A 12,758-nucleotide genomic window follows, 5' to 3' on the forward strand; every position below is an offset into this window, starting at 1 on the left:
TGGGCCTAGGAGCTCCTTTTACGAAAGGTATTCTAGGCCCTGCATGGAAATAACCACTACATATTCTTATCGTTTTTCTATCAATTTGTCCCTTTCCCTATGAGGGTGTGGATCGGATAGACGGGTGATAACTCTATAGGCTAGTTTCCTCTCCCAGGTCTTCCCTAATTGAGGTTATCAACCTGTTGTTATAACCCTTGGGTTGCTATAGACTCTTGCTCATTAATCGATGCATCGATTGCTTAAACTATTGTTTAACTGTACCGTTGCCTTATAGTTGGACATTTCTCTGCGGAGATTTAGGAGCGATGGTTCTTTCCATGAGCAATCACCCCCCTCTTTTGGCTCATAGCAACTGATTTTAAGGAGGCTATTCTTTCCAATCTCACGTCCTTCAATAGGGGAATGGGCATTTCGTACTTTATCTCCTTTCTCACCAACTGCAATTAATCACAATTTGGGGATTACTATTCCCTCAATTGTCAACATGGAATGCTAATAACCCATTTCTTTCAGCTTTTGGTGACTGTTAGAGGATGTAGTACTCATTTAACCCCTTTTTTCCTTACAGGCAGTTGCCTATGTCGGAGATACATGCGAAGTGTCGGAGGATGGAGGGTCTAATCTCGTTCTGGGACCATCAGGATTGCAGTGTTTGTAAGGACCTACTTCACTCCGGATGGGTATCGATGGATACCTCTGATGACAACCGCGTGTTCTCCCGCGGTCCTTTCACACTTGGGTAAGAAGGTTTGAGAAGACGGTGGAGTTAGATGAAGAACCCTTTCCTTCGGTGGATGACTCTTACTGCTGGAAGTGGATGATGTAAGTTTGGGTATCGTCTAGGATTCAGTGGAGATAGATGAAGAACCCTTTCCTTCGGTGGATGACTCTTACTGCCGGAAGTGGATGAGGTAAGTTTGGGTATCATCTAGGATTCAGTGGTTTCTACCTCTTTAGCCCCCACTACGACAACGGCTTTCCTGCCTACGGTGATGATTACTTCTTCCATGACGGGGGCTGCTCCTGCCCTTTTTCCCCTCAAAATGTTCTGCAGGGCTCATGGAGCCCCTTAGTTCCTGAGTACCTCGGGTACTACAATAGATCCGGTACTTATGGCTAATATGAGAGCCTTTATGGAGGGGAAATAGTATTACCAGCTGATGATGTTCAAGGCCTCTTGTAAAGAGATCCGGGCCTTGAAGAAGCAAGAGGAGTCGATTAAGGATAAGATCTTGCTCTCCTAGCTACCTTATTGCATGCAGCAAAATCCTTGGAGGTATGTTGGACACGATGTGTTCTCCGAGGGCATACTCCACATTGATGCCTACCCCCTTTGCTACAGGAGACTAACTGAGGGGGTTTTGTTGAGGGATTTTACCATCCCTAAAGAATTGATCCCCCTGGAACACATAAGGGCCCAACACCGGGCAGTGAAACATATGAGGACGTTAGGGTTTATCAATACACAGATTGTCGTCTCCAGTAAGAGGTTGGCCACCTTCGGGGCTCTGGACTATAGGGTCTTACCCTTTGCCCTACGCGGCTGTGGAAAATGCCGTCTGTGAGGGTAAGACTCTCCCAGTTTTGGAAGAGTACAAACTAGTCTCACTTGTATTACAAACATAACACTGTCCACTGGACCATGCCCAGTTTACTTTTACTAAGGGTAAACTGGATAAGGATGCGGTCAGCCGCCAATTTCATGAGAAGCTGCCTATGATTCCCGAACACCTTCTTAAGGCTGAGTCATACGCCAGAGAAAGGTTGTCAGTGTCGATGCCTTTTTAGTGATTCTTGGAAATGAAATGATCGGGAATTTTGCAGATGCCTCAGTCTTTTCCTTGCTGGTGGCAACTCATCTTGCCACCTTTATGAGGGACCTTTATGTTTCTTTTCAGGCCCGTCGAGCCAGTAGAGAGCATGTACTTGCCATAGCTACCATCCGCTACAATCCGAAACGTTCCATCACCTTTAGTGTCTGGGGAAAAGACCTCTTTCCTTAGAAGGTGTGAAAAAAATTACAGATATGGCTGTCGCAGAGCACAAGAGCCTTTTCCAGAAGTGGGAGATCTCATTGAAGAGGAAGTTCACCCCTGAGAGAGGCCCACAACCCAAGAAGTCTTGCAAACTGACCTATCATCGGAAGTCGTTTGCTCCTCCCCATGCCGCCATCCGTCAGACTGCTTACGCTCTGCCCTATCAATTGGTGTCACAGTCCCCGGCCTTTAACCCTGTGTATGAGTACGGGTCGTCTTCCAATTCCTTCCTGGCAATGGAGGCAAGTCCTAAAGTTGAAACGGCAGTGGAAGAAGAGGTTCACGTCTTCAGCACAAATATTGAAGGTCTCCCGGAAAGGGGATGGCTGGCCCTGTTCAAGGACTGTGGTTTCTTCAGTTCTTGGACATAAAGCGTCATTTCCAACGGCATGGGTTGGAAGTGGTAACAAAGACCACCAAAGCTCAGGGGATTCTTCCAGGAATCAACACCTTATCTGGACCAATATATATAAGACTTTCTGAAATAAGAGTTATCAGTTGCATGAGATTTATGAGATTTCAAGGAAGTCTATTTTGTGTGCCAAAGAAAGTTTCAAGCATACCTAGTACTATTAAAGTCTTGGCACATCTAAACCTGTTTGTTTAGTGCAGCGGGTTCTGGTTGTTGACCATTTCACAAATACGGACCCCTGGAGGCTTTGACTGTCACTATAGATCTTACCGACGTTTTTTGGTATCTTCTAATAGCTCGACACTTTTCCCCCTACCTGGTTTTCAGCTGGGAGAGAAAGGGCTACATATTCAGAGCTATGCCATTCGGGGTCAACATAGCTCTGAGGATTTTCTTGAAGTTTGCCGATGCAGTCTCACAACAACTTGGGGAGAAAGGCCTCCAAGTAAAAGTGTGCCTGGACGACTGCCTAGTGTGGGTTCCCTTGGCACGGAATGCTTGGAAGCAGCTACTCGAATTGTACGGTTCCTCCAGTAACTTGAATTTCAGATGAACTTCAAGAAATCAAGACTGTCTCCAGCTCAACACTTTCAGTGGTTGGAGATTCGTTGGAATATTAAAGTCCCAATCTATTCCTCCCTCCAAGAAAAAGGAAATGGAGATGTCAGTAGAATTCCTGATCAAGTTGGGGATGATCACCGGGTGATGCCAAGATGGGGTTCTAGGATCTTTACAATTCACCTCGGTAACGGACCCTGTTCTCCAAGTACGACTCGAAGATGCAAGCAGAGTTTGGGAAGGGAGAGCTTCCAAAGCTCTTCTTGACCATCAGAAGTAGACTCCGGTTTTACTGCACAAGCAACTTAGACCATGGTCCACTGCCAAAAGTCTTTCACAGACGGTGCCATTGCACTTTCCTCCTTCAGTAGTGACACTTTATGCGGACACCTCGTTGGATGGTTGTGGGGGGGGGGGGGGTGTTATAACCCATTCAAGTAAGTGCAAGGCCGTTAGTCTCAGAAATTTCAAATATTCCATATTAATCTGGAAGAGAACATTCATATCCATCCAGACCTTGACTACTGGTCTCCTTATATAAACCATGTAATGATAGCTGTCTTTACATTGGCACTTGTCAACTTCCCACCTTCAGGGAGATCAAGTTCCTGGCCTTCAAGTGAATCTGTTTGCGACGAGTCTTAACATGATACTTCTCTGCTATGTAGCACTGAATGTGGATCAAGCAGCAGTGGGCATTGACGCGATGTTCCTGGATGGGAATCGTTGAAAGAAGATTTACCTGTTTCCACTGTTCAACCTCCTCATGAAGGTTCTGGACAAGTTTCAGTCTTTCAAAGGGACGGTGGCTCTGGTGGGTCCTCTGTGGCCAAAAGAGCAAGTGCTTTCCCTATCGTCACGGATTTGAACCCCACGTGGGTGCTGTGATCAACCTGATTCTGTCCCAGGAGGAACAGCAGGGAGATTGTTTATGCTTCATCATGGAGCGCGAACAACCTTCATCTCTTGATTTTCCCCCTAGCCCTGGGAAAGAAGTTCCAACTTCAATGTGAGAAGTGGGTATTTGTGGAAACTATGAGTCGTCTAACACCTTGACTCAGTATGAAACATCATGGATGTAATGAGTCACAGACGACAAAGACAAAAATCCAGGGTCGATTACCATGGATTTTTGTTCAGGTTTCCTACTTGCTTGGCATGTTTAAGGTCTAGCTTCTTCCACAATTTTGTCGTACAATTTAGCCCTCACTAGACCTATACTATACGCCTTTGATGTCGACTTTACCTTGGATCTCTTCAACAAAATTCCGAAGGCTTGTGCAAGGCTGCGGCCGTCAGCCCCACCGAAGCCTATCTCTTGATCTTTGGACAAAGTTTTCCAATTCTCTTCGGACATAGACAATCAAACGGCTTCTATTCGTGACCTCACTCAGAGTGTAAATGCAGCATTTTATAGAAACCATTTGTGTATATAATTATTCAATAAGCTCTGTTTTTCAACTTGGTGATTAGGGTTAAATTGTATTGTAGATATTTTGTCCGTTTTACATGTAAACATTGTTCAGTCTTTTTTTTTTTTGATAGTTACTGCTGTAATTTGTTTGTTAAGTGTTGAGTAGTTCTTGAAAAGATTGTTTATGCTGGTAGTTATCAGTGTTGGAATCACACTGTAACAATTATATGTTCTAGAAATAGGATCAAGGTTTTTGATGACTGACAGAGTAGAAGAAGTCTTCAAAGTGTAAAGAACATTTCTTTGGAAATTCGTTTCGCTTGTATTGGATGTAGCTTAGAGTAACACAGATGTAAGTTTATTTCTTTACTGAAATTTGTATATATTCTATTTCATGTTTGTGGTGTTTTGTAGTGAAATCAAACTATTCAATTCTTTGTTTATTATGGAATTTCTTTTTAACAAATTTAGTAAGTTTGTACTTTGTTGTTTTCAGTTTCTTGAACCTCGTCGCCTGCACTACTAGCAAAGTACTCATCATTGGTTCTCTGGTCTTGGAGTACTGACCAACTACAGTATAAGCTTTTACAGTTATGGTCAACTTAAGTTGTAGTGCTTAGTGTTAAGTGATTTAAAGCTTTAAGTTGGTTAAAGTGTCTTGTGATATCAACTTGAACTTTATATCAAATTTTTAATAAAGTGTGACGTGAGTAACAGTATCTGTGTCTATTCTCCTTCTCATCCCTGTGGCTTTGAAGAAAACGGCAGCTACATTAGTTCAAGAAAATCTAGTGATTGAAAATGCCGGAATCTAGCGAAGTTGCTGTGTCTATAGTCAGTGAAGATTGTCTCGAAGTGATACAAGAGCAAATGAAAACTTTGAAAAATGCCCAAACTGCTGCTCTGTCTGCTGTGACCAAAAGGAGAAATGAGATCTTTAGTCTAATGGATAATTGTGATAATCTCCATCTGGTGAAGTCTGAAATGATTATTTTCTGTGAATTACGTGATGAATATGATGAATGTTTTCAGCAATATGAGAAGCATTTAACAGATTCCAGTGAACGAAACACAGTAAATAAGAGGTATTCAGAAAATACAGTATCCATTGATCGTTTCATTACAGAAATGAATAACTGGGTCAAGGAAAGTGAATTACAATTGACGGCAGACCTTGATAGAAAAAGTCTTTGTTCCTCATCCACTAGCAGGACCAAGTCCAGCAGAACTAGTGTAAGATCTGCTCGCCTCAAAGAGAAAGCTAGACTGGCAGAATTGATGGCTCAACATGCTATGAGAGAAAAAGCAAAAGTGATGGAAGAGCAAGAACTCAGACTTAAGCAGGAGAGGGAAGAGCAAGAATTTATACTTAGAAAAAAGCAAGAGCAATTGGAATTAGAAACAAAAATTGCAATGTCTCAAGCAAGAGAAAGAGTTTATGCTGAAGCTGACAATATTTCGGATATCGTTCCGAAAGACACTCCTTCCCAGTTGAATCCAAATGTAGACCCGTTCCAACCACAACCTTCGGATATAATAGCAGATACTCCTCAGTTGAAAGCGAACGTTCCCTGTAGTTCTAGCCAGTGTCGGTTCTCCGAGCCAAATCTTGATATGCAACTACAGTCCCAACAAGAGATGCTCCTGAAGACACAGCAGCACATGACTGCAGCAATGTTGCATCCAAGCATAGAAGTACCAAAATTTAAAGGTGATCCTATTAAGTTTGCCAGTTTCATGATGGCATTTGATGCCAGAATTGCCCCAAATGCTTCGGGTGATGCTGACAAACTGTACTACTTGGATCAGCAACTTGAAGGGGAAGCCAAAGACTTGATAGGTGGATGCTTGTATATGAGTTCTTCAGAAGTATATACTACAGCTAGGAATTTGCTCAGTCAAGAGTATGGCGATCCCTACAAGGTGTCGATGGCATATATTAAGAAACTTATATCTTGGTCTGCACTGAAACACGAAGATCCTCATAGCTTGTATACATTTGCTTTATTCCTTATTAAGTGCAGACATGCCATGACCAACTTGTCACACATGGAAGTACTAATCATCTTCCTAACCTTCAAGCAGTTGTTAAAAAACTTCCGACATTTCTTAAGAACAAGTGGTGTAGCCTGGCTGGACATTTGAGGGAAGAAAAGGGAAGAGTTGATTTTGCAGATTTGGTTGAATTTGTTTATAAAAAGGCAAAGGCAGCAAACGACCCAGCATTCAGCAAGTTTGCTCTTCAAAATAATTACTCAAAGCCTGAAAACAACTCTGGTGGCTTAAAATTCAGATCTTGTCAACAAAAGAGCAAAAGTTCAAGCTTTGCTACCCAAGCAGAACTGAATCCAGAAAATAGAAAGACATCAATAGTGTCTGAGAAAGAGAAATCATGTCCAATGTGCAAGAAAAACCATGATCTTGACGATTGCTGGAATTTTGCTAAGAAGACCTCTGAAGAAAAAATAGATTTCCTTAAGGAGAGAAGATTGTGTTTTGGATGCTTTGGTCTCAACCATACCTCTAAAGGATGTATGAAAAGGAAGCAATGTAAGACATGCTCTAAGAGGCATCCCACATCACTGCATATCGACAGATTCAAGCTACATAAAGAAAATGATAGCTCATCAAGCAAAGATGCAAGTGAAATTATTGTTAGCACATGTACTACCAATCATGTTAGTGAAGTAAATACAATATTACAGGCTATTCTCCCAGTAAAAGTATATCAGAAAGGAAACAAAGTAGTTTTGGACACTTATGCCTTTTTTGATAATGGCAGCACTGGATGTTTCGTCATAGAGAGTTTACGAGAGCAGATAGGTGCATCTGGAACAGAGACATGTTTAAAGCTTCAAACCATGCATGGCGTAAACATTGTGAGTACTTTGGCAGTTAATAATTTATGTGTTACAGATATGGAAGGAAACAACACTATTGATCTGCCAAAAACCTTTACTCGTCAAGATATCCCAGTGAGTCATCAACAGATACCAAAACCAAAATTGCTCAAAAAGGTAGCCGGTCTGAGGAATATTGCTGATTTGATTCCTGATTATAGAGCTGATCTGGAGATTGGTTTGTTGATTGGCAGTAATTGCCCTAAAGCACTGCAACCATTAGAGGTGCTTCCAGCCAAGGGTCAAGATTCTTATGCAGTTCTTTACCGCCATGGATGGACTGTTAGTGGCCCTCTACATTTCAAATACTCTTCAGAGAAGAACAGTATTTCATGTCACCATGTCTTTCTTCAGGAAGTTGAAAGGGTAAAGGAATGTTTTCTTCCTGCAGCTGTGGTCCATATGTTTGAAAGAGACTTTAGTGAGAAAGATGTTGGTAGAGTTCCTGATGAGAAGGGTTTGTCACAAGAAGATCAACAGTTCCTCAAAGAAGTGGCAGAAAACATTCAGTTTACCAATGGACACTACCAGCTTCCCCTACCATTTAGAACCAATAAAGTTAACTTGGTAAACAATAGAGAACAGGCAGTGAAACGAGCACAATGGCAAAGAAGAAAAATGAAACTAAATCCAAAGTACCATGAAGATTATGTGGAATTTGTTGAGAAATTGGTGTCTGAAGGATATGCTTATAAGGTTCCGGAGGATCAGTCGTATGATGAACAACCTGCATGGTATCTACCTCATCATGGTGTCTACCATCCAAAAAAGCCAAATAAGATTAGAGTAGTCTTTGACTGTAGTGCTAAATACCAAGGTAGTTCCCTTAATGACAAGTTGATGCAAGGTCCTGATATGACTAATTCCCTGATTGGAGTGCTCCTCAGATTTCGTCTAGAAAAGGTGGCCTTGATGGGTGACATAGAATCTATGTTTTACCAAGTCCAGGTACCAAAGGATCAACATAAATACCTAAGATTTTTATGGTGGCCTGGTGGTGAACTTGAAAGCGAACTTACAGAGTATCGGATGGGTGTTCACATCTTTGGAGCAGTATCATCACCTAGCATCGCCAATTATGCTTTGAGGGCAGCGGCTGACCATGCAAGAGATAAGTATGGTCCAGATGTAGAACACACCATTAAGACTAATTTTTATGTGGATGACTATTTAAAGTCTGTACCTTCAGAAGAGCAGGCATTAAGACTTGTGAAAGACGTTACAGCAGCATTGAAGGAAAGAGGTTTTCGACTGACAAAGTTTGTGAGTAACAGCAAGCTGGTGTTGAAATCAATCCCACAAGAGGAACGTTCAAAAGATCTTCAAACATGTGATCTTGACTATGATGAACTTCATGTAGAAAGAGCTCTTGGTCTTCAGTGGAATATTGAAAATGACTACTTTACTTTCTCCGCAAGCTTGGACCCAAAACCTTTTACAAGGAGAGGTATTTTGTCAACAGTATGTTCCCTTTATGATCCTCTTGGTTTTGTGGCTCCTTTTCTTTTGCCAGCTAAGAGAATTCTTCGCGAAGTTTGTCAGGATAGCAGCTTGGGATGGGATGATGTTATTCCCGAAAAATACCTGAAGCCCTGGAGAAGGTGGCTTGATGATTTACCAATCCTGAGTAACTTAAAGATTCCAAGATGTGTCAAACCAAAGGAATTTGGTACAGTGACTTCCACACAGCTGCACATGTTTTCAGATGCTAGTAATGAAGGCTATGGTGCTGCAGCATACATAAGACTTTCTGATAACAGTGGGAGGATTTCTACTGCTCTGCTGATGGGAAAGTCTAGAGTGTGTCCTATAAAGGCAACAACCATACCGCGACTGGAATTGACTGCTGCAGTGGTGTCCATAAATCTCGCACAACACATTTTGAAAGAGCTGCAGATTACAGTGGACCAGACATTCTATTACACAGATTCTACAACAGTTCTTCACTATATTTTTAATGATAGAAAGAGATTTCCTATATTTGTTGCAAATAGAGTGAAAGTAATCAAGGATTTCTCTGAAAATACACAGTGGAGATATGTTCAGAGTGAAGAGAATCCTGCTGATATTGCATCAAGAGGTTTCACAAGTCAGCAAATGCTGAACAGTAACATTTGGTTTGATGGCCCATATTTTCTTAAAAGACCAGAGGAGCTGTGGAAAAATGATATGCCCCATGGTGTAGTTGAATTGGAAGGATCTACAAGTTTTGCAGTGCATCCAGAAGATGGGGAGGGAAATGCTGTTGATAAGTTTCTTGAGTATTATTCTTCATGGCATCGATTGAGGATGGCTGTTGCTGTGTATCACCGTCTTTTTTCCATACTGAAATCTAAGAGACAAGCTAGAATTAATGGTTCATTTACAGCAGAAGAATTAGATACTGCTGAAAAAGCAGTCATCAGATATATTCAGAAGAAAACTTTTAGTAAGGAAGTGACACACTTACAAAAGAGCGAAGGGTCAAGGGGCCGAGGACTTTGTAGTAGCAGTAGCATTTATAAACTAGATCCCTTCATTGATCCTAAAGACAGGCTTCTTCGCGTTAATGGACGGCTCTCCAAAGCAGAAATTTCAGCTGGCGAGAAACATCCAATGATATTACCTAGAAAGAGTCATATTACCACTTTGATTATCCGGTACACACATGAAAAATTAGCTCATGCTGGACGCAACCATGTGATGGCAAAACTTAAAGAACTTTACTGGATTATCCGTACTAATGCAAGTGTCCGCCAGGTTCTACAAAGATGTGTCATTTGCAGAAAAATGAGAAACCCTGTTCTAAACCAGAAGATGGCTGATTTACCATTGGAAAGAGTAATTCCAGCTGCTCCATTCACACACACAGGTGTTGACTTCTTTGGGCCACAGGAAGTCAAAGAAGGAAGGCAAATCAGGAAGAGGTATGGTGTATTATTTACTTGCTTGTCTACAAGAGCAATTCATATAGAGACAGCCAATTCCTTAGACACATCGTCCTTCATAAATGCTTTAAGAAGGTTTGTTGCTAGAAGAGGAAATGTAAAGAAGATTTGGTGTGACAATGGGACAAACTTTCATGGAGCTGAGAAGGAGTTGAGGAAGTCACTGCAAGAGATGAATGATGATCAGATCAGAGCTTTCCTCTCAAAAGAAAGCATCAGCTGGACCTTCAATCCCCCTACAGCTAGTCATATGGGAGGTGTGTGGGAACGTCAGATTAGAACTGTGAGAAAGGTCTTGACTCCTCTCTTCAAGGAACATGCTGGACGACTGGATGATGAGAGTTACCGCACTCTTCTCACAGAAGTTGAGGCTATAGTGAATGACCGTCCTTTGACCACTGTCAGTGACAGTCCAGATGACTTACAACCACTCAGTCCAGCACAGCTTCTCACACAGAAATCAAGTGTTGTGATGCCACCACCTGGTGTTTTTCAGAAAGGAGATATGTATCTGAGACAGAGGTGGCGATATGTTCAATTCTTGGCTAACTTATTCTGGACTAGATGGCGAAGAGAATATTTGTCAACATTACAAGAGAGGCAGAAGTGGAACAAGGAAAAGCGGCATCTTCAAGTTGGTGATATTGTCCTTGTAAAAGATGATAATCAGTTAAGGAGTAACTGGATGATGGGTCGTGTTATCAGCACTGGAAAGGACAGAACTGGTTTTGTACGAAGTGTAATTTTAAAGACACAAACATCAGAGCTCCATCGACCCATTCAAAAGCTTGTTCTTCTCCTTGCAGTAGAGGAACAATGCTTATAATAGTTATTTTTATTAGGATCAAAGGATTTGAGAGTATTTTACATTTATTATAGATGTTATTTATATCACCTGCATTTATAGATATGATTGATTTTGATAAACAAATAATTTGTTTATAGGGCCGAGAATGTAAATGCAGCATTTTATAGAAACCATTTGTGTATATAATTATTAAATAAGCTCTGTTTTTCAACTTGGTGATTAGGGTTAAATTGTATTGTAGATATTTTGTCCGTTTTACATGTAAACATTGTTCAGTCTTTTTTTTTTGATAGTTACTGCTGTAATTTGTTTGTTAAGTGTTGAGTAGTTCTTGAAAAGATTGTTTATTCTGGTAGTTATTAGTGTTGGAATCACACTGTAACAATTATATGTTCTAGAAATAGGATCAAGGTTTTTGATGACTGACAGAGTAGAAGAAGTCTTCAAAGTGTAAAGAACATTTCTTTGGAAATTCGTTTCGCTTGTATTGGATGTAGCTTAGAGTAACACAGATGTAAGTTTATTTCTTTACTGAAATTTGTATATATTCTATTTCATGTTTGTGGTGTTTTGTAGTGAAATCAAACTATTCAATTCTTTGTTTATTATGGAATTTCTTTTTAACAAATTTAGTAAGTTTGTACTTTGTTGTTTTCAGTTTCTTGAACCTCGTCGCCTGCACTACTAGCAAAGTACTCATCATTGGTTCTCTGGTCTTGGAGTACTGACCAACTACAGTATAAGCTTTTACAGTTATGGTCAACTTAAGTTGTAGTGCTTAGTGTTAAGTGATTTAAAGCTTTAAGTTGGTTAAAGTGTCTTGTGATATCAACTTGAACTTTATATCAAATTTTTAATAAAGTGTGACGTGAGTAACAGTATCTGTGTCTATTCTCCATCTCATCCCTGTGGCTTTGAAGAAAACGGCAGCTACACAGAGAGTCATCTTTTTTACTTGCAATGGCTTTTGGTGCTCGAGTTAGTGACATTGTGGTGCTTTCTAGAGACGAGGACTACATTGAATTTATGGATAATGGTGAGGTTAATTTATACCCTGATCCCGCTTTCTAGCTAAGAATGAACTTCCCTCTAAACGTTGGGGTCTATTGAAAATAGTTCCCCTACCAGGTGCTCCTTCCCTGTGTCCAGTGCAGTGTTCAAAAGGGTATTTATCAAGAACAGTGCAGTTTAAAGGTGGTCATTTCTTTTAAAAAAGAAAAGCTGGGTCTGATTTGTCTCTGGAAACGTTAAGAGTAATAATTACTTACTTTATACGAAGAACGGACCTGGCTAGTATGCCATTGGGTCCCGACCCAATTGAAGTGGCTTCCTCCTTGAACTTTTTCCAGTATATGTCCTTTGAGGGACTACAGGCGTATACTGGTTGGAAGTCCACTTGGGTTTTCTTCAGGCTTTATCTGAAACAATTGGAGGAGATACGCCATTTTGTGGTGGCTGTGGGAAGTGTCATTAAACCCGCTGCGATGGGGTAGCTCACAATGTGTCCTAGGGCATTCCTCCAGCTTGTTATTAACAATGAGTAAGCAGTTGGTTTTTGTTTCAGGAAAAGGGAAATATGCATTTAATCAATTCCTTTTTAGGTTCACATGTGTCTTTCCTACACTATGTTTGTTCCTTCAGTGCTACAGTTTAACTATCTACATGGTAGTTCAGCTATATCTCATTTGGCTTGGTTATTA

At 40.9% G+C, this 12,758-nt stretch overlaps 1 protein-coding gene across 1 annotated transcript; it reads left to right on the top strand.

Moving 5' to 3' along the window:
• Positions 1-5,224: 5,224 nt before the first annotated feature.
• Positions 5,225-11,076, top strand: LOC137659893 (uncharacterized). Its single transcript, XM_068394669.1, has 2 exons — positions 5,225-6,478; positions 6,625-11,076. Exons 1-2 carry the CDS (start codon positions 5,225-5,227, stop codon positions 11,074-11,076), a joined length of 5,706 nt encoding a protein of 1,901 aa, XP_068250770.1.
• Positions 11,077-12,758: the final 1,682 nt, after the last annotated feature.

Source organism: Palaemon carinicauda, chromosome 20, assembly GCF_036898095.1.
Source record: "Palaemon carinicauda isolate YSFRI2023 chromosome 20, ASM3689809v2, whole genome shotgun sequence".
Classification (NCBI taxonomy): domain Eukaryota; kingdom Metazoa; phylum Arthropoda; class Malacostraca; order Decapoda; family Palaemonidae; genus Palaemon; species Palaemon carinicauda.

Bases quoted from the DNA above. Each gene is read 5' to 3' on its own strand.
- LOC137659893 (XM_068394669.1), top strand. From the start codon at position 5,225: ATGCCGGAATCTAGCGAAGTTGCTGTGTCTATAGTCAGTGAAGATTGT. The intron at 6,479-6,624 runs GTACTAATCATC...GTTTATAAAAAG, and splicing joins CCAACTTGTCACACATGGAA to GCAAAGGCAGCAAACGACCC.